The sequence below is a fragment of the Chionomys nivalis genome, chromosome 6 (assembly GCF_950005125.1).
Source record: "Chionomys nivalis chromosome 6, mChiNiv1.1, whole genome shotgun sequence".
Classification (NCBI taxonomy): Eukaryota; Metazoa; Chordata; class Mammalia; order Rodentia; family Cricetidae; genus Chionomys; species Chionomys nivalis.
The window spans coordinates 41,885,659-41,908,351 of NC_080091.1; the positions used below are offsets into that span (position 1 = coordinate 41,885,659).

The 22,693-nt window shown below is 51.3% G+C and overlaps 2 protein-coding genes across 4 annotated transcripts in view; one reads left to right on the forward strand and one right to left on the reverse strand.

Moving 5' to 3' along the window:
* Positions 1-22,693, reverse strand: part of Sorcs2 (sortilin related VPS10 domain containing receptor 2) — a 383,934-nt gene that overhangs the window by 192,162 nt on the left and 169,079 nt on the right. The gene's annotated exons all lie outside the window — the stretch shown is intronic.
* On the forward strand, positions 1,655-3,232 carry Psapl1 (prosaposin like 1). Its single transcript, XM_057771884.1, has one exon. The coding sequence runs from the start codon at positions 1,658-1,660 to the stop codon at positions 3,230-3,232; it is 1,575 nt and encodes a 524-aa protein (XP_057627867.1). The 5' UTR covers positions 1,655-1,657.

Consider the following 22,693-nt stretch of genomic DNA (forward strand, 5'->3'; position numbering starts at 1 on the left):
TTATACTGGTAAGGTGATTTGGGCTAGTGTCCTTGGCAGCTTCCGGGCAGTGCTGCCCACCAGAGAGCCTGTAGTACTGGGGCTTTCAGCCATCTCTCACCCACGACTCTGGCTTGGAAGGGGCAGTGCTCCCGCATAACCCACAGATAGTCTAGAGGTTGACACTCCTAGATAGGGTCCATGTCCTACCCATCTCTTGCTCTTGGCACCTTCCCCTGGTGGTTCCTAAGTTGGGTCCTGGGGGATAAACTGGTCAGCCTGCCTGCATTCTGGGGGTCTTCCTAACAGGCCCTGAACTTTAGAGGGGCAAAGGAACCATGACATTGTAGATGCAGGTGGAGAGGACTGAGCCAGAGTCCAAACCCCTGACGGCAGGGTCTGGATAAACTCTGGGGAGTTGGCATCAAAACTGAGTCAAACGGCAGGTCACACGTTTGGCAAACAGAGTTGATTGTAGGGTTGAAAACATGCCTGAGCCCCGAAAACAAAGTGAGTGGGTGTTCCGTAAACAGCACCCGGGTAAGGTGCTGTCGGGTGAGTCAGACGGGCCAGCCCAGTCAGATCTAGATAAGAGCCCCTTGTCTGCAGCCCCACCTCTGTGGACAGCTCACCCAACTGGCCCTGGTGGCCCTGCAGCTAAGAGAGCCCAGCCTCACCACTTCACCAAGCCTGTTCCTTCCCCTGGCCCAAAGGAAGCAGAGTCCTTGACAGACATGTAAAGGGCCCAGCAAATCTCATGCCCCATTCTCTACAGCCCAGCCTCCTAGAAGGAGGGCAACAGGAGGCACCATCTGCATTCTTTGCAAAGCTGTTGCAAAGGCAGCTGGGATACCAGCCCCACATAGCTAGGAAGTGAATTCCTCTGGGCACCCAGAGCCCCAGGATCTGAGCCACAGATACCCACGTGTGGGACTCATGCTACTAAGGCATGTGGGGTTTCCATGGTGCCCTCAGGGCCCCTGATCTGCCCACTCCTGCGGGAGTGATGAGCTACATGTCAATCATAACAGGTGAGTCTGGCTCCAGAAGGCTCCACAGAATCAACAGGATGAGGTTCTGGCCACCTGTGTGTTGTGCTTGCCTAATGCCTGTTTCCAAAATTGCGGAGGATAACAAATGACCTAACAGTGAAACAAAACCCTTTTGTACATGTGAACCTCAGCAAACATCATGCGCATCTGCTCGGGACCAGCCCACGCTCGGCCTCCCATAGAAGTCTCCAGAATGAAAGGCTCTGCATGCCAGCAGCCTTCACACAGGCACTGTGGGGTCAACAGTCCACTCAGCCCCTGAACAGCGGGCCCTGGGGAAAGAGCCTATGGCCAGCACACGACCATGAGTTTGAAATAAGTCACTCTAGGAATTCAGTCTAGAATTGCAGCCCTGGTGTGACAAGAACAGAAAGAAACTTCATTCCCGAAGAAGCTAGTCTTTGAAAATAGCGATCACTCAGGGGAAGAGAGGGAGATGTTCACTGAAGGTGGAGAGGCCAAGAGGCAGAAGCCAGAGAGGTTGGGGCCAGCACCCATGCAGGTGGTGCGCTGACTCAGGCTGGGGAGGAGCCGGAGGCGGGACCCTTGCTGAGCAGGCCAGGCAGGAGAGCTAGTTTTAAAGCCACAACCAAGCAGAGGCTGCAGCCAGTGGAACCATAGGCATTATGCTGTGTGCTCTGATTCTCTTGTCTGGTCTCCTGGGGGCCGCCAACGCCAGCCCCATCTCGGGCCCCCAGGAGTGTGCCAAGGGCTCTGAGGTATGGTGTCAGGATCTGCAGGCAGCTGCGAAGTGCCAGGCTGTGAGGTTCTGCCAGAGTGCTGTCTGGAGCAAGCCCACAGTCAGGACCCTGCCCTGCAGTATATGCCAGGATGTGGCAGCCGCTGCTGGTAACGGGATGAACCCAGATGCTACAGAGTCTGACATTTTGGCATCGCTAATGAAGACCTGTGAGTGGCTTCCGAGCCTGGAATCTTCAGCTAAGTGCAAGATGATGGTGGGCATCCATAGCACAGCTGTTCTGGGCATGCTCAGTGGAACCGCAGGGAGTGCCCTGGCTCCAGTGTGTACTGCGCTCACCCTCTGTGAGCCACTGCAGAGGTACCTAGCCACTGCCACCTCAGAGAGCCCGCCAACCCAAGAGGATGCCACTGAGGTGATGGCTCCATTCTTGTCCAATGGGGCCCTCAGCTTCCACCCATCACAGATGCTTGGGGGTGCTGTATGCCAAGATTGTATCCAGCTGATCTCCCGACTCCAGGGTTCTCTGGAGTCTAACTTGACCTCAGCAGAGGTAGCTGTCCAGGATCAGTGTGAATCCCTGGGACCTGGCCTGGTTGCGCTCTGCAAGAACTACATCCGCCAGCAGTTTGTCCCCGCTAAGCAAATGCTGCAGATTCTCCACCCACAGGAGGTCTGCAGGAAGGGGGGCTTCTGTGAGGAGCAGAGAGAGCCTGCCCACCGGCTGGCTCAAATGGCCGCTGTGAATGGAGTCCCCTCTCTGGAGATGGAACTGCCGAGGAAGAATGAGATGCAGATGCAGTTGGGTCTGACCTGCGATGTGTGCTTGAACGTGATCCAGGAGATGGACAAGTGGCTCATGACCAACAGCACAGAAGCCCTCGTCACCCACGCTCTGGAACGAGTATGTTCCATAATGCCCGAATCTCTGGTCCAGCAGTGCATCACCCTGGTGGAGACCTACAGCCCCAACTTGGTACAGCTTGTGACCAGGGTCACCCCAGAGAAAGTGTGTGAGACCATCCGGCTGTGCAACAACAGAAGGCAGGCCAGATCCATTTCCAGGGCTGAGGCAACCACACCAGCCCTGCTGGTGGATGAAGAAAACCAGGGCAGCTTTTGCCAAGGATGCAAAAGGATACTGGGCGTATCTTCCCAGAATCTGGATCGCAAGAGCACCAAGCGGGACATCCTGAATGCCTTCAAAGGTGGTTGCCGCATCCTGCCGCTGCCGTATGTGCTGCAGTGCAACCGCTTCGTAGCGGAATATGAACCTGTGCTCATAGAGAGCCTCAGGTTTATGATGGACCCCACGGACCTCTGCAAGAAGATGGGGGCCTGCCACAGCCCCAAGGTCCCGCTTCTAGGCACGGATCAGTGTGTCATGGGCCCTAGCTTTTGGTGCAAGAGTCCAGAGGCTGCTGAGATGTGCGACGCCGTGGAACACTGCCAGCGTCTTGTGTGGAAAAAGCCAGCTTCTGGAGTCAAAGAGCAGCCATGACTGCGGCCACCAGAACCCAAAGCCTGCCAGGGCTGATCCCACCTGCAGGCTTCTACCTCCCAAGGGGACCCTATGAGGTGGGTGCTACCCCACCCCCATGTCATAGATGAAAAACTGAAGTTCTGGGGAGGGAGTTGGGGTTGAGTGGAGCTGACATTCAAAGCCGTGCTCTCCTGATGCTGGACAGCTTCACCTTTCTGTCTCTGCCCTAAACTGTCACCCCTGCCATAAACAGGAAGTCCTTGCCCCTTCCCCTGTAAGTCACCCTCTCCTGCCCTGCTGTGGTGTTGATGGCCTGGGGAAACCTGTCAGAGGCTTCCTGTGTGGGTGAACACCCAGCTGTAAGCCAAAGCAGTTGCAGAGGGAAGGGTAGAGGGGACTGCCACTAGTCAGGCAAATGGCTTAGCAATAGGTCGGGGTGGGCATTGGGTATTCTCAGGCTGGGATCTCTGTGGCTGGTTCCCAGTGGGGTAGCTGGAACATGAGTGGCATTTTCTGGGAGAGGGGCCTGGGTTATTGGCTACCACCAATGAGAGATATTTGGACTTCAGAGCACGCCTGTTCGTGTCTTGTCACACTAAGGGGAATCTGTCCTCTTACCTAGACTCCAGTCATCCTCGTGCTAAGTAGTCTGGGGTGTGCTTAAAATTAGGGGAACAAACCCCGCTGGGCGAGCTCTGGGGAAGGCCTGAGGGGTATGGAATGGCTGTGGCAGGGGCCACAGCAAGAGCTCCACCCTCGTGAGCAGGCCCTTTATCTGCTGAGCCTCAGTTTTTCTATCTGTAGACTAGGAGAATCATGCCCGCCTCAAGGGGATATTGAGACAATTCTAGATGTCCTCAAGCTCTTTCCCTTAGAGACTAGCACCCATTGACCTATCAGGATCAGGAAAGCTTATCTTGGGAATCGATAGGGCCTCTGGGGAATCTGACCAAGCAAGCATTACATAAACCAGAAGCTTTCTCCAAATGATGCTTGCTGTTTTTATTCTAACAAAAGAACGTGGTCCCCGGGGCTGCAAAATCCCCTCCTCACCACCTCCCATGGGTGTTTTTTTCCAGAGGGAAGCTTCCTTTGGGGGCACCGGTCTGTCTCAGGTACCCACTGCCTGCCTCTCTTGTGTGTAGTCTTCAGTATCTCATGAGTCCCTCATTGACAGCCCCTGAGGGTGATGTCACCAAGGCCTCAAGCCCAGCACCAGACCTGCATGTAGCTGATGCCCAAACATCTGTGATGTGCACTCGAGTTCCCATGCATGGTCACCCATCGCCTGGGTGGGGATGAGACTACCTTGGCTTGGCTGCCCAGTAACGTGGGTAGATTCTTTCCTAAGGGCCACACCTGGCTTCTTAGGCAACAGAACTGGGCCACCATCCAGGAACATGGGCATTCTAGAATCCTGTGTGCTGGCACTGTCGCCTGGATGGACCTGGGTCCCCCTGATCAGCCCTGAGCAAGATAAGGGAGTAGGAGGCAGTGAACAAGCCGCCTACTGGGTGGCCATGCACAGTTGTAGCCTTTTGGATGAAGCAATCCCAAAGCACAGCTTGAGGTTGCCATAGTCACCACTCAATGCTCATTCATCTCTCCCCAGGAGCCCTGGGCCAGAGCAGAGAGGAGGCCCCTCCTCTGTCCTGGCAGTGATCCCAAGGGACACTTTCTAACAGTTGTATGTGACATCTCATGGCTTTCTTGACCTGACATTTCCAGAGAGACATCACCAGTCAGATAGGCCTGGCCTGCCAAAGGCCAGGAAGTGCTAAGTGCCATGTCCTTTCTTTGTCTCTGGGCCCATTTCACTGCCTCCAGAGTTACAGCTGGGGACAGGCGGGGGGGGGGGGGCTCTCCTCATCCCTTCCTTTGACTCTCACACAACCTCCAGGCCTGGAGTCAGCTGCCTCCTCAGACCACTGATCAAATATGTCCCCACATACACACGGCCCACAAGAGTCTGTCTTAGAACACTCCTGGAAGAGCCCCACAGGCCCACTGCCGACTGCGGCTGGCAGGGCACAGATTTCCTATGCCCGGTCACAGGGACTTCACCTGATCCACACTCCTGAATTTTTACTCTTCCTGCACCTCATGGTGGAAGGCAGAGGGACAAGAGGAGAGAAAGACGAGCCCACCGAGGGTAACAGACCCACAAATTCACCTAGTGGCTCAGCAGAGGGACAAGGACCAATAGGACAACCTTGAATTCTTCAGAAGGGACCTCGAGAAGAGCAGCTGTCCTCGCCACGCCTGAAAGCGGTACAGATCCTTCCTGTGAGGGTGGGAAGCAGGACATTAAACATGCAGAAACTGGAGTTGGGGACCATGGTGCCCGAATTAAGGTGGAAGCAGGGGCTCTGGAAGCCTGGCCAGGTGCACAGATGTCAGAAACTCCTACCACAAAGGCCGTGGGGATCCATCAGATGCCACCATCCAGCATAGATCCAGACAGGTAGGGACTCTGTCAGGGTCCATGGCCTCCAAACTCCTGGCAGGATCAAGGTCTGGCAACTGGTTCATTTGCTAAAAACATTCTTCAAACTGGTAGGTCAGTAACAAATGTGGGCCTGATGGAGATGGGCTCCCCCAGGTCACAACCCAGTACAAGAGGGACGTCCTTGTGAGAGCCCTGAACCCCTGCTGACCCCTCCAATGGAGCTGGAATCTCAGGGCTGCCTCTGTGGGGGCTTCGTATGAGTCCATGTTGAAGGCTCCACAAGGTGAGTCTGAAATCCACTGCTGACCTGGGCAAACACGCCTATGGGTTGGGCGGGCCCCTCCACCAGCCAGGAAGGAAGGGGCATCTCAACACCTACATGCTGCTGGAAAGCCTTGCTGCTGCCTACAAGGCCTCTGCCAACCTGGGAGGGACCAGACACCCGTGGGATTCTGACCTGGGAGGGTGACTAGCAACTTAAGCTGCTTATTAGGATAGAAGGAACAGTTTCAGAATACAAGGGAAAGTCACACCACTTCTGAACCAGTTTCTCAGGCTGGCAATCCCTAGGCCACAAAAGAAAGCCCCAAGAAGGGCAGGAAGAGAGAGTGACCTTTTTGGTAGGCAGGATTCTTTGGGACTTGGAACCAGTGACGGCATCTCAGGAGGAAGACACTTAGGACACTGCCCAGGACCACCCAGGCCAGTCCTATAGGACTCTGGAGACTGGTCATTTTGCAGTGATCAGGATCAGGGGTTTGGGGAACACAGCAAGCCTGAAAACCTGCCAGCTGCCAAGCTGGCTGGATGTAGTGCTGGCCTCTGCAGGGATGAAGCAAGCCCAGGGAGGGGCCCGTGTAGCCTGGAATCCAGAAGCCACACCTGAACCTGTACATCTGGGTTCCCTGGTTGTCTGAGCTGGGCCCACAGGTAGCAGAAGGTTCATGAAGATTAAAGATCTATTCTGCCCCCACACAGGCAGCACCCACACTAGATTCCCCCAAAGCATCTATAGAGACCTCACAGCCTGGATTCCCTCAAACTCAGGTCACAATACTATTCTCAGCACATGCCAGCTGGGTGACCCTCCACAGGTAAACGGGATCCAGCCACAATGACAATATGGTGGGAGAACTTACAGGATCCCTAAGGCAGACAGCCTCTCCTGGTGCCCGTGCAGGATGTGACTACGTCCCTTGCCCTGCTGGCTTCTCTTGAGACTCTCCTAGAGAAAGTCATGCCAGCACAGGGCTTCTTGTGAGCTGCTGTAGGCACCCATGCTGGGGGTTGCGTGCCAGCAGAGACAGCCACCCCCGCCACCAGGAGTGGTGTGATCAACACACCGGGAGACTTAAAGCAAGCTACTCGCTCTTTCCTCATGACCCCTTACTCCCTCAGCACAGAGGACTGGGTACATCCAGGTTCCATATGTAGCTCTGAAATCAGGATTAGCATCTAGGAAGGGCTGACAAAAGCATGAAGTCAGCAGAAGTCAGAGCACACTTCTGGGGTCAAGGGATTCCCAGGCTGAGGTGAGTCATAGATAGAGCCTCATATGCCTTCCTGCCTGGAGACACCCCACTTCTTGGGGCTTACTTCAAAGGGCAGGGAACTAGAGACTCAGAACTAACAGAATGTTCTAAAACCAGACATCCAGAAACAGCCACTTTCCAGTCCACACCTCAGTGTCCAGCCCCAGCCACTCAGCATGGCTGAGGAACACACGACGGTTTGGGAGAGTGACAAGCCATAAGGCCAGAGCTCTTGGGGAGAGCTGAAAATGTCCCATTTGCTCTGTGGGGCCTACCATGCCCTCTCGGGTAACTACACACTCGGCTCACAGATCCAAAAGCTCCTATAAAACTTCGGGACTCCAGATCCCTAAACAGCAGAGAGCCACTGCAGTCACGTGGTGGCGGAGAGAGGATGAAGGTCACACCTCTAACCCATTCTGTACCCAGGGACATGGCTTGACAGCTTGAAGCTGGCCATGGTAGGGGACTTCAGTGTTGACACAGGACAAAACTACACACTGGGCAGGGGGACTCCTACTCTTCCATGCCCTCTGGCCTTCATACACTCAGAAGACCCTACCGTTCCCAAGGGCCTGAGCCATGAGAAGTCACAGAAGGTACCACACCCTGAAGGAACTGCAGGATGATGCCCAGGCTCCCTCAGTGTTGTCCCAAGTCAGGTGCTGGGTGAGGGTGAGGGCTGGGCCATCCAAGCAAAATAGTCCAGGCCGGCATCTTAGGTTGAAGGAAGTAGCCCAATGCTCAGTTTTCCACCAGTATGTGTGTGGGCAGGGGGTGGGGTTTAGGAGGTGGGGCTTTCTACGCCCCTGAGAAGACTGGCTCTATCCCACAGGCTTATCCCAGCAGCCCTTGTCAAAGCACAGAGATGGGAGCGATGGGGCCTCGGGGTGGGGAGGTGGAGGGGCACATGACCGTGACAAAGAAGGTTGCTGCTCTCTCAAGCCTGTCACACAAGCCTGTTAACATGCACAGCAGATGAGCCACATACAAAGAAACAATGCCAGCGACGACATTTGGAAAAGAAAATGACATTAAAATAATGTCAAAATAATACGAAAATTTTAAGCATTGTATGTAAATTTCAGGAGACGGCGAGAAACTCAGTAGAGAGCAAACAAGAGGGGTGACGGGATCTCAGGAGAGAGATGCTTCAGGCAGAGTCTGCAGCAGCTCGGGGGGGCTGGGGGAGAATGACAATCTCCTGGAAGCTGCCTTGTGAAGGTCAGAGGGCTTGGAACAGAGCTGAGCTAGAGCACAGATGGGTGTGGAAGGGGAGGGAGGTGGGGTGGCCAGAGTGAGAGAGGACCTGGCTTTGGATGACTAGCCAGGGACAGGAGGTTGAGGGTCCCGGGGGTATGTCCAAGGGTCACATGGACCTTTGTCAGGGGTCAGTTTCAAGCTGAGCAGGATGAAGGGCTCGCCTGTTCTTTGGAATTTGGCTTTAAGGGCAAGATAGGAGCATGAGGACCTTGTTATGACTAGGGCCGGTGTCCAGGTGGGAGTTGCTAGGACCTGACAGGAAGGTTCAGGCTTTGGAACAGAGAGCCACAGGCATGGGCTGATAACAGAGGAAAGTGACCCAGCTCCAGCTGTGACATGTGGTACCCTGCAGGAAAGTGGCTATTGCTGTGTCCCAGGGCAGATGGGCATTTGGAGCACCAAAGGATAAAGACTTCCAAGGCCACAACGCCAGTCCACAGAGCACCCTGCTTTACATGTGGGTGAGGTGCTCAGAGAGGAGACAAAGGTCAGGAAGGACAGGACATGGCAGTTGTCTCCAGAGAGGTGATGGGAATGTGGAGACAGGAAATGGTGGTAGAGGTTCTGGATCACTTGGGGGCTAGGACAGTGGCTGCCACTTGCTACCCCCAGTGCCTGGTGGAGTGCAATGATGGACCTATCATTTTGGAGGTACCCACCACCAAAGAGATCCACAAGAGTTGGGAACCTGGTCCCTCCGTCCCAACCCTGTAAGCTGTTTCTCAAAGAATGATAAAGAATGATGTCAGCACCATCTGAAACCAGGCACTGGCCTATCCATTCTACATCCATTACCTGGACTCCAAACCAAGGCCACACATTCATCTCCATTCCATAGACATGGGCTCAGAGACAGCTAGCAGCTTTCCCAAGGTCATGTAAGTAGAGCCAGAACTTGAACTCAAATCTCCAATCTGAGAGCCTGGGTTTGGCCTGCCTGGAGGAGATGGAGAAGCTGATATAGTAGGAAGGTGGTACAGGGTGAGACCATTCCCTCTGATCACATGAAGCCTACTGCTTTCCACAGGCCTCCAGCCAGCAGTCCTGCTGGGGACCTAGGTCGAATTTTAAATCAAACGCTGCACGGTGCAGAAGGCACTGAGTAGCAGAGCATGCGTGTGTAAGAGAGAACCAGGAGCAGGGCCAGAGAAGACTCCTCCACAAAGGGAAACAAAGCCAAACAGAAGTGATGGCGGCCATCTGCTGGTGCAACATTTCAAAGCGCAGGTAGCCCCCTGCCGTCCTCAGGATGGTGGGCGTAGAGACAGCAGGTGACTCAGTGCCAAGCCTGTGAACTACTTAAGCTTCATGTGGCATCACACATACCACACAGGCCTGGCAGGTGGCGAGTTCTGAATTCCAACACCCTCCCTGGGGTGCCGTTGCTGTGAGTTTAGCTGGTGAGCGGGTTCTAAGCTACAAGGCAAGATTGGCGGAACTAAGAGAGGCTGTGGGGTTGAGTCTACGGAAGACCAGAACCACTGTCCGAGGCCACACTTGAACATCAGCCTCCTGTGACCCATGACACCTGCCTTAGGTCCTTCAGATGTGCTCTGCGCTTTGCCAGGCCTTGCGCATCAGGGGTCATGGGACCCTAAGGAGAGGGAGACTGTTGCTGTGAAAATAGCAATGGTGGGCACTGAAGAAGAGGATTCCCAGTGTTCTACAGTCAGTCCATGGAACAACCTTTTCTGCACATGACACTAATGTGAACAAGGCCACTATGGCCAGGTTCTACTAGGCCCGGCCAGGTGGTCACAGTAAGTGCGTCTCTAGGTGCACAGTGCATTATGATTTTGATCCTCCCTTGTATTAGAGCAGACATGTGACCAAGGCTGAGGCAAGAGGGCAGGGCTTCCCATGGGCTGTCCTTATGTTCTGAACTCCTCTGTCTGAAGCAGGCACAGATTAGATACCCAGAACTAGCCAGAACTAGGGAGTATGTAGAGCCACAATATGGAAGGAACCTGGGTCCTTGTCATGCTTAGAGGAGAGCTGTCAGAGGACACCAGCTGGTAATTCGTCTGGTGGTCTTTACATAAAGAAAACACCATTGGCGAAGCCTCTGGATTGCTGGGGTACAGTTACCTGGACTAGGTGCAGCATGCCACCTCTGAGTCTAGCTTCTATTCTGCCTACCTCTACCTCACCCTCCAATGTTTGTGGAGAGCAGTTGAGGTGGGAGTACTCCCCTGGGAGAGATCTGTCCCTGCACTCAAAGAACAAGGCCTGAAAGAATTCACATACCCCAGGAGACCATTCTAGAGGCTGAAAGAGCAGTGGCAGAAGCTCCAATAGAAACTGAGTCAGGCAAGGCCCAGTGGTCCCTGGTTCAGACTCAACACTGGGGCCCCCTATTGTGGGTCTCAGAGCCACCCGAGGCCTTAGCACCTCCACTCCCTAACAATGCTCAGAGTTGACCCAGACACCTTCAGCGTCCATGGCCAGCTGGTCCCTATAGGGGAAGCCTGCTTAGTAGAAAAACCACCCCCTGGAGTGAGTCCCAGCTCCCTTCTCTGCACTAGCTTGGGCCCTAGAGCAGTCTCGGCAGCCTAGAAATAACTTTTTACATCCATAGACCTTTGCTCTTCACACTCCAGCCCTGCTGGCAACAATGGTTCCAGTTAGCTCCCGCCTGGTGTTAAATCCGTTTGCAATGGTCTCTATCAGGAAGCAAACCTTTGCCCGGATCTCAGACCTTTTCTTCTTTGTGAGTTACTTTTTTTTTTTTTTTTTTTTTTTTTGGTTTTTCGAGACAGGGTTTCTCTGTGGCTTTGGAGCCTGTCCTGGAACTAGCTCTTGTAGACCAGGCTGGTCTCGAACTCACAGGGATCCGCCTGCCTCTGCCTCCCGAGTGCTGGGATTAAAGGCGTGCGCCACCATCGCCCGGCTTTTGTGAGTTACTTTAAGACACATAGAAGTGATTCTGTGCAAGCTCTGAGAGCCTGTCTCCTTTCACCTTCCTGATCCCTTGTCCAGGGCTGTATGTGAGCCCAGGCTAATCTGATGGAGGATGAGGGTCACCTCTCTCATCCCAGGCAGCAGCAAGCTCAGTGCTGGAGGCAGCAGGGCGTTGACACAGAGCCAAGGCATGATGGCTAATATCCATTTTCAACTTCACAGGATCTAGACCCGCCAGGAGCCAATTCCACGTGTGTCTGTGATGCAGTTTTCACAAAGATTTAACTAAAAAGGGAGACCCACCTTGAATATGGGTAACATCATTCTGTGGACTGGGGTGCCAGGCATAGTGAAAATGAGAAAGTGAGTTGAGCATCAGCGTTCCTCTTTCCCCCTCTTTCCCTCTCTCCGGTTCCTGACTGTGGATGCGATGTGACCAGTTGCCTCACCCTCCTGGCACAGCTTTTCCACCATAGGGACTGTATCCTTCCTTAAGTTGCTTTTGTCCAGCATTGATAAAAGTCACTAAGGAAGGTGCTTGGGGTCAGAGGCCACACTGTCCTCACGCAGGATTTATAGAAGCACGAATATGACTGCTCTTCACCCTGCCGAGCCTTCCTTCAGCCAGGAGACAGTCACACCAGGAGGGAGGGAGGGCCTGAAGTTCTCTTCTTGTCTGAAGGACTCTTCAATTTCTCAATTCCCCGGTAACATCAACAGCAACCTCAACAAACCCGTCACATGCTCACCCATGTCAGAATCCCAGCACCCCGACCCCAATGCAGAAGAGAACATCCACTCTCAGGCACTTATTCCAAGTAGACTCCAAGACGCAGGGTGATGCGTGTAGGGTCGGGTGCCACGGCTCTTTACTTTCACATCTTTGCCTTAGTGAAAATTGACAATGACTCAGATGTCTAAAACCAAGAACTTGGTTAAATAAATAATACCTTCTTTAGATCAGGGTGTATTATACAGCCATTAAAAATAGCAGCTGTGAAAACAGTCAGCCCATAAGAAGTGTTTAATACATAATTCCTTTGGGATTCAACATTTATAAAACATGTATATATTTGCATCTCTAAAAGCCTGGAGAGAATATTCATCGCAGATATTAATAGCTTTAATCTTGTGGGGTGGGACTAACACAGGGATTGCTTTCCCGCCTCATCTTTTTTATAGTTTCCTGAAGTTCTGGGATGATTATGAGTTATATTTAGCAGGAATTTTTTTGGGTGGAGAATTTTCTAGAGGGCAATCTGTCAACACCCATCCCAAAGACCTCCTAAATGACCATAGCCTTGTCCAGTATACATAGGAGCAGAGAGGCCCGGGGCTGAAAGCCAGAGTGACACCTTGTGGGTGCTGTTCTGCTCAGCAAAACCCCAGACTCACCTCTGGTCTGAGAATCTGAGAAAGCAGAGAACACAGGAAGACCAGATCGTAGGAAGCAGGGGATGACCATGAGGAACATGTATGTGGTGGGTTGTTACCCCCATCCTGGGAGATGTGCAGGAAGCACCCGACCACTCAGAGTGGGATATGAGACTGGGAAGGGCTTCTGGGAAAGACACAGAGGCTTCAGGGAGACACCAACACAGGTGCAGGCAATAACAGCTCCAGAGGGAAGGTCTCAACGTCCAAAGAGGGTTTGGGCTCAACACAGGCCTGAGACTCAGAATACTAAGACCTCCCCACCAGTACCGTCTTCTTTTCTCAAAAGAGCATCCAAGATAGTTATTGTCACATAGACATAAAAGGAGTTGGGGCTCATCTACCTGAGACAATTGCCACTGCAGTAGGCAATAAGCCAGGGCCCATGAAAACAACTAGGTAGGCAACTCCAGGCAAACACTGCTGCCAAGGCATGCTTTTGACCTGCAGGCCAGCTTCTGGGAGCTGTTGCAGTACATGGGATAAGCCATTCCATAGAGTGATCATCACTCTAGGGTGGCCATTTAGGTCCAGCAGAGCTGGGTCAAATATTGAGATTATAGAGGATGAGGAAGGAATGGATGAAAGGCAGGCAGCCTGACAGCCAGGGTGAAGCCCATGGTAAATACTGACCAGTCAGGTCCTACTAAGAGGCTGCACTACAGGCCTGGCCAGAAGAGAATGGTACAATGCTGCCATTACCCTCCAGGGCCAGTGCTGCCCCCAGCATTTCTTTGTGGTGTAGTTTAAGCTAACTAAAGAACTGGTGGCTGCATAAACTTGACAGATGTTTATAAGAGGACCATCAGGGAGGGTGAGGAGGAACTGGGATGACTACTACACAGGCAGAGCGATCCTAGGAGAGAAGACTATCTTCCTTCTCCAGTAGGGTGGCATGGCTAGAGCTTCCCTGCTTCTCAAGTCTCCTGTCAGTGAGGACTGTTTCACACTGCCATGGGTGATTTCCTCATCTACAGACTCTATACTTAAGAGTCTTGGGTGCCAATTATGGTTTACTCTAACTGAAAGTCTAAATGAATGGATGAATGATGAATGGGTGGCTGGGTGGATGATGGACGGATTCATGGATAGATGGATAGTTGTATGTATGCATGATGAAAAGTGATGACTAGATGAGATTATGATGGGATGGTTAGATGGATGGTGGAGGATGAAGGATGAATTAATGATTAATGGAAATGATAATGGGTGGATGGATGTTGGATGGGTTGGTAGATTTGGGGTGTTGAATAAGTTAGATGGATAGGTGAAATATGTATATATAGGTAAATGGATGGTTGGATGGATAACAAATGGAAAATGCTGAATAGATTAGATTAATGATGGGTGGATGGAGGATGAAGGATGAAGGATGAATGAAGGATGAATGGAAAGGATGATGGATGTGTGGGTGGCAGATGGATTGGTGGATACTGAAGGATGAATGGCTAAGTGGGTAGATGGACAGGTACAGTAAGCAATAAGTAGATGAATGGATGTATGAATGATGAATGGATATAATAGATTAATGATGGGCAGGTGGGTGGGTGGCAGATTAATGAACAATGGATGAAGTGGATGATGGGAACAGGAAGATGATGATGGAGGGAATAGATGGATATTTGATGATAATGGATGAATGAACAGGTAGATTAATAGGTAGATGGTGAATGAGGGAATGGATAGGTGAGTTGATAGGTGAGAGAGAATAATGAATTGTTACTGTCTTAGTTACTTCCTTGTTCTGCAATAAAATATGCTTACAAATGAAACTTAATGAAGAAAGGACATATTTTGGCTGACACTTCCAGAGGGATAAAGTCTATAATGATGGGGAAGACAATGCAGCAAGCAGGGAAGGAATGGTGTTAGAGGCAGGAAGCTGTCTGGTTACACCGAATCCACACACAGAAAGCAGAGAACTAACAGGAAATGCGGACAATTGCTCAAACATGAAAGCCAGTGGGGGGCATTGCATATTCAAACCATGAAAGATGGCCGGGTGAGTGAGTGGATGGTTATATGGATGAATGGAGAATGGTGGGTGAACCAATAGTTTGTGATGGAGATGGGTCATCTTTCTATCTGTTGTTTTATTGGTTAAGTAATAAAAAAAACTGCCTTGGCCCCTTTAATAGGACAGAAAATTAGGTAGGCGGAGTAGACAAAACAAAATGCTGGGAGAAAGAAGCCGAGTCAGTGAGTTGCCATGATTCTCCCACTCCAGACAGACGCAGGTTAAGATCTTTCCTAGTAAGCCAGCTCATGGTGCTACACAGAATATTAAAAATGGGTTAGAGCAATATGTAAGAGCTAGCCAATAAGAGGCTGGAACTAATGGGCCAGGCAGTGTTTAAAAGAATACAGTTTCCGTGTAATTATTTCGGGGCATAAACTAGCCATGCGGGCGGCCGGGTGCCAGGAACGCAGCCCCGCCGCTCATATTACTACAAGTTTGGTGGAAGGGATGCATGAACAATAGACAGCTGAGCCAGCTGCACAAATGGATAGATGGATGGGCGGAGAGCTGTACGGAAGGACGGGTGAGGAAATGGATGGGTGAATGCATGATAAACGGGTAGAGAGATGATAGAGAGGGGAGATGAATGGAAAGATGAGAGGGATGAGAAACCAAAGGTAGAGGAAGAGGTTAGATGAAAGAGGGAGGGAATGAGGGAAAGAAGGAGGGAGGGAGGGAGGGAGGGAGGGAGGGAGGGAGGGAGGGAGGGAGGGAAATAGATAATAGGTAGATGGGTAGATAAGAGGTTACAGGGGACTAGGGACACAGAAGGATGTCCTTAAATTTTCACTAATTCTTTGTCACCCAAATTTATCCCTGGTTGGTCTGTCCCTAATAGCACATCCCAGTCTGGACATCAACTCAGTATCCTGAGTATTGAAATTATAGGTGGACACCAGGCCCACAAACTGCTGCTTCAAAACAAATGATTATTTATTGAATAGACTCAAAAACTTCCAAGTCAGGGCCTCTATTGAGAGCCCTATCCGCCCTGAGGCTTGTTTGAGTTTAACTCAGCTCTCTGCATGCACAGGGGCAGATGAGAAGCCATGTGCTGAGGCCACTAGGGGACATAAGGGATCTCTGACCCCTCAGAAAATTCATATACATTATAGATACCTGTTTTAGATATCATCTTTGTGACAACTGCCATCTTTGGGGTAGAAGCCATCTTTGTAATAACTATGGGATATGGGTTTGGATTGAACCACTGGGGATCCTTGAATAGGAGGCCCCTGGGATCACCAGGAGGGACAGGGACTCAGCAAGGCTCAAAACCAACTTCTGTGTGCATGTACATGGCATGCCAAAGCCTGGCACACAGGGTGCTAACACAAGCCCAACAGTGCAAGACTGGTGCCCTCCAGATGCCACCAAGGACACAGCAGGCTCCTTCAGGGCTCCTCTCTGGAAGCTGTGGCTGCACTTGCTCAGCTTTGCCTGTTGACAAGGACCCATCAGCACTCCCATGCTGTGCCAGTCCTAGCGTCCAGGCCACCGAGAAAGACACTGTATACCCTGGGAGTCACAGCTGCCTCGTGGGCAGTCAAACACCCTGCCTCCAGCTCTGTCCACCTCTCCCTTGGGATAATCAAGCTGGAATGTACACTGCATGGCTTCTGTCTCCACAGAGGACTCACCCTTCTTAATAGGGAGGAGTGTTGGGAGCCATTTGTCCAACCGTTGGGTCTCAAAGCTCTGATCCCTCCCACTGGGCATTTACAGAGCACGGTGCCTTAACACAGCCTATGACAAGAGACATTGCGTGTTGCTCAGGGGCAGCATGTGAATTTTGAGAACGAGGTGTGAGGGAGATGTTATGGAAAGATAGAATCAAATCTAGTTTTAAATACAATGATATCCCAATTCAGTGATGTCACAGGGAAATAGACATGATCTGAAAATCTCAAACCCCAGCTCTCTTGGAACATGAAAGCAAAAGATAGAACAGATTCCCACAGTGTATTCTGGGGAATTCTACCCCAGGATTTAATCAACAGAACAAAGGCACAATATAACAAAGCTTGAGTATTAACATTTATTTGTAAAAACTAAATAGAAATGAAAATTAAACAAATTAATGACAGTTAAATTTTTTAATGAAATGAATTAAAAATAAAAGATTATGATATGAAGGAAGGTGGCAAGTTGCCTGAGACCATTGCATGGAATGCAGGATGTGTGCAGAGATGCTGAGCCCTTTGCACAGGCTCCACCCTTCCTTTCCCACTCCCATGCTTGCTAATGTGCATAGCCGAATCTCCTGGAACTGCTCCTGCCACAGCAACGCTTGATCCCATGCCCTCTCTCGCTGCTACAAGTGACCCTGAGACCTGCCTGAAGCAACTAACACACTGCTGGTCCAGTGCTGGGAAAATGATGTCTAAGGTAAGACTGGCACACTGCCAAGAGACACACCACCCACAGGCTCACTATGGAAAGACAAAACATTCTTAGGAGAAAGTATCTTTGTGGGTATTGGAAATAGAAAAGTCCCCAGGGCCAGGCACGAGGGTTTAGAGCACATTTAGGAAAATGCATCTTGACATTTGGGGACTTGGAGATGAAGAGGAAAGGGTTAGGAAAGAGTTAAATTCCTTAACGAAAGCAGAGGGATACAGCAGTGCCTGTGTAGTTACGTCACACAGAGAAGGCCTGCACGTGACCATGAGAAAGCACATGCCACCTCAGGAGGTCACTGAGTCACAGTCCGGTGGCCCCTGAGTACATACAGGCAAAGTCTGATGATATCCAAGATATGGAGGAGCAGGCCACCCCACTGGCAAGCTGGTAAGATGAAGAGAGAAGAAATCCAGCCGGCCCTGCACGCTGTCCTATAACTGCCTGGAGAGGCAGCCCCGGAGCTCACTATGCTATGGCTCGAAGGCTTGCTGCTGCATCAACATCACCATCCCATGATGGAGAATGCACACATCAGAGAGGATCCACGTGCAACATGGGGAAATTACCAGAACAAAGTTAAGAACATAAATCAAATGCCCAAAGCAGGAGAATGCCATTCATATCAATTTTTGAAACAAGCCCAGTGGTTAGACGTCTGATTACGGAGAGACACACAACACACATTGTCTTGAGACGATATAAATTGTGATTTATGAGTTGTTGCATGTATTTAGAGTTTTGCTTTATAGGTAAGCTATAAAGCAAACCAGAATGGTCCACCCCAAGCTCAAGATGGAGATAACTTCCAGGTAGAGAGCAGAAAGGGGGGCATGTAGCAGAAGGGCAAAGGGTGGGTTTTATTGGAATCTATTGTTTCTAAGTGTGGAGAGCAAACAATTGGCAGCTGTGTAATGGCTGAGCTGGTGAGGCTTCGCTGGGATGAAAATGACACCCTAATTCCACTACCTACCTGTGGCAGTATGCCTGCTTCCTATCCCCTGACCCCAGGACCACAGGACATCAGACTAAGTACAACAGAGGCAGGCTGGGAGGACCTGAGAGAGCTTTTAAATGTGCACGAGTCCACCTCTGCCATCGGTCCCCAGGCTGGTGTTTTACTGCATTCTGTACTTTTCTCTATATGTCAAAGATTCCATAATTAAAGAGAAGCCTGGAGAAAGGGAATGCTCTCCTCCCCCAGCAAAAATGACAGATTCCATCCGGAGTGGAAACCTGGATCGGTCCACTCCGAAGCTGCAGAGGCTCTTCCTGGCTGCTCCTTCCGTAGGCGCCAAGGTCAAATGTACCTGTGGGATGCCCCAGGGGTGGCTCTAGTACAGAACCCTTTGGATCTTGGAAGTACGCCCTAATTCAAACTTACCTTGCCCAACAGCCACCCCCAGCGTAGATCCTGGGGGCCATAGCCCAGGATGGAGGGCAGGAGTGGGAAGGTGGGCTGTGGTTAGCTTTCTCCTGGCTCAGGATGTTCCCTGCCTCTTTTCCCTGTTTGACAGCATCAGTGACAACTCTGTGCTCTTGGCTTCTCCTAGAGTGACCTCATCATCACTGAGCCTTCAAGATCCCGGCAATGGTTTCCTAAAACCACACTGTCAACTCTCACTCATTCACACATTTGTGCATCCACTTATCTGTCTGTCTGTCCATCTACCTATCCATTCGTCAATCCACCTACCCAGATATCATTTTACCCAGCTAGTCACATACACATGCACACATACATCTACATACCATCTATCCATCACCTCCCATTCATCAGTTCATCCATCCGTCCACCCATTCATGCACCCAGGCCCAACACACATATCTAGCCCAGTCACTGTTTGGTTATGGCATCCTGCAGTCAACCATATGGACCTGACAGGTCTCCGTGCTCAGCTGACTTGTATTCTAATAGTGGCAGAGGTAATGTAAGTAGGAACACAAATCTTCCAATGAGAGAGGTGACAGGGTTCCCCTTTGGGGATGGGGGTGCTATACATTGAGTGGCAGGGCAGTTCCTTAGGGGTTGACTGTGAGCGGAACTGAATGGTGATAGAGTCAGGACTGAGGGACAATTCTAGATGCATGCCAGACAGCAGGCAGCACACACAGTCACTGAGGTGGACAGAATCCAGCTTGACCAGAGTCTACCAGTGAGCAGCTCATCCTCACAGACTCCCGGGTACTCCAGAACCACCGGCCACGTTGTTCTATGGATGGGCAGCATCAGTCTTTCCTAGAGCTTGTTGGAATGCAGCCTAAGATCCCACCTCGGAGCCTGGCATCCCAATCTGCATTTCATCCAGATCCTGAGTCCTGGACAGGGAAGCAAGATCTGTTTCTGTACACCAGGCACATTCACTGGGGGTAAACAGCGCCCCCAGGTGGCCAATACTGGGTCATTAGGGTCTGAAGGATGTGACTACCACACGTAAAGAACATGCATGCAGGGTGCTTCAGGGAACCACAGTTGTGTGGGAGGCCATTAGGAAATCTAATGCTTTCAAAGGCTGAGGACAATCGTGCTGGTGAAAACACGAACCCCAAGCACAGTACTGTGCAGGGCCTCCTGAGGGGCTGGTCTCCAGAGGGTTCCAGGGAACAGATTTGTCCATAGGGCTGGCTCAGTTTTAGCACTCAGCACCCGGAGTCCTGCGATCTGTTCTGTTACAGGAGTCACTCGTCACACTAACTGCTGTGCCTTGCCTGGGGATGGGGTTGGATCCTGAAGTATGGACAGACCTAGCAACACTCTCCCAGGGGGCAGAGTGGGTGGCAGCCAGAGTTCTGTCTCTCTTCGCTTCCTCTTCCCTTTGCCTCTCTTTATCTCTCATGAATCTACGGCTCTGTTATGGAAGTGAGTGCAAATATAACACAAGCCCTCCAGAGACCAGAAGCACCCAAGTTCCCACATCCCCGTGGTGGCTCCAACTCCGCCTGCCAGCCCTGATATCTGGGCCACCAGAGGTTTGGGCAGAGGGTTGGAAAGGGCAGATGTGAGCCACGAGGTAGGACTGAGTCCATCAGCAGCACCAGACTGTTTTTCAAGTCTCTGGGTCTTGAGTACCCAGCTGGGAGGGCAGCAGGTATCTAGCTGTGGATGAGGAGGGACAAAAAGCATGTGACCGAGGGAGAGAGGACAGGGCAAGAGCCAGCGGTCGTCTAGGAAATTCAATATAGATGACATCTCCAAAGTTTAATGATGGACCACGAGATGAGCTGAATGGTAGCTCCTGCAAAGAGATGCCCATGTCCTGAACCCCATGCATCACTGAGGGAGGTGGGGAGTTTTTACAGAGGTGGCTAAGTTAAGATTCTTGAGATAACATCCCAAACCATCTGGCCAGGCGCTAAACCCAGCTGTCATTGTCTTTAGAAGGAACCCACAGCAAGGAGGTCATGTGACAACAGAAGCAAGCAGAAGACTGAAGTAATAGCTCAGTCTGTAAAGTACCTGCCGTGCAAACAGAAGAACCGAGTCCAATGCCCAGAACCCCATGAAAAAAAAAGGCATTGGGGTGGACACTTCTAGTCCTAGAGCTGGGAGGTGGAGCTAGGAGGGTTCCTGGCTTGCTCATCAGCTAGCTTAGCCTACAAGGCCAACTCCAGATCAGTGAGAGATCTGCATTAAAAACAAAAGTGAATGGCTCCAGAGGAATAGCATGGAAGGTTGAGCTCTGTTTCCACAGGCGCATGTGTGTGGGGCATATGCACCTGTGGGCAGTGTGTAGCTTCATACATATGCACCTGCACAGTGTGTACCTACATACATATGCACCTTCACTGTGTGTACCCACACGCATATGTACCTGTACACATGTATACACACATCCGTATGAACACACACAGAAGACAGAGGTAAGGACTCAGTGACTCAAGTCACTAGGGTCTGACAGGGATAGAATGAGTGCCCCCTTCCTAGTCTTCAGAGGAAAAACTGCCCTGTGACATCATGGTTTTAGCCTTTGACTTCCAGGACTATGAAAGTCCATGGCTGGTGTTTTAAGTGTCCCAGTGTGGTCATTTGGTCCAGCAGCACAGTAACCACTGTGCCTAGAGCTTTAAGGATAGACAGAATATACCAACTCTGGCTTGAGTGAGGAGGCCTTGGCCAGGGCCTGTGAGTCCAGGGGAGGAGGAGACAGGTGACTTCAATTCCCTGGTGCTGGTCAGCACATCTTAAGGTGGGAATGTCTCTCCAAACCCATTGTACTGTACTGATCAAAGGACCCAAGACTGGCGGAGGATGCAGACAGAAGATGCTGAAGATGTGATGTCAAGGAAGCCGGGAGGGAGATGCTGCTGACGTGAGGTCCATTAAACACAGAACAATTAAAAATGCATTCAACTTCGATTTCCCAGAGCCATTTCCAGAATGTAAATACCAGGCCTGACATTAAAAATGTATTTATTGTGATTACACAGGAGAATTCTTGGGAGGCTCGGTGTGTGTTCAATAAGTGTGTCTTTAATAACCCCATTTAATATTTGCTCCCCAGACACTGGCACCTGAACCATCTATTTCACAGGCCTCAAATGCAGACAGCAGATAGGCAGCGCCCAGGGAAGGACCCACGGGCATGCTCTCAGCCTCCCAGTGCTCCTTGCCCTGTCCCAGTGAGGGAGCAAGGTAAGAGCAGACAAGACTCCAAAGAGAAAATGTAATCAGAATAGCATGGAAACTGTTCTTCACCGGGAATCAAGAGGATGCTGGGATACTGACAAACTGGCAAAGTTTAGATAAATAGTCAGACTGGTGCTAGGAGCACTGGACCGTCCCCAGGTGGGAGCTGGGAGCACTGGACCGTCCCCAGGTGGGAGCTGGGAGCACTGGACCCTCCCCAGGTAGGAGCTGGGAGCACTGGGTCCTCCCTGGATGGAAGCTCAAAGACAGAATCAACTGATTCACTAGGAAAGTAATGGTGGTGCAGGCCTCAGAGCCATGTGCAGCTGGAAGCCTGGTTTACGAGCAGAGGGGGAAGGAATGCAAACTTGAGCTTCAGTCTTCTCAGACTGTTCAGCCCGTGCAGGCACATCAGCACAAAAGCAGCATAATCTAAACACGGAAAGTCACTGCACCCGCGCAGGGGATGGGGGAAGTTTCTGGAAATGACTAGACCTTCTGAATGCATTTTTAATCAAGCCGAGAAACGTCTGGGTGGAGAGACCGTGATGAGAAAGGGACGGGGAAAATTTAAATCTGTTGCTTTGCTTTGGGGAAAAGCCAAATTTAGACAACGTACCAACCTTGGGATGTTTGGGGAGCCACCTCCTTCCATCTCACCGCCTCTCTCTCCTCCATTTCATCCCCTCAGACAGATAAGAAACAGAGGTTCTGTAAAGGAAGTTTGCCTGGCCCACAGCTCTAAAGGGGCGGTTTGGCCGCTGGGATCCCCCCATCTGTTTCTGAAGAATTCGGAGCCTGTCACCCAGGAGTCCCGACCCCAGGTAGCCTTCTCTGTCCTCCACACCCCATG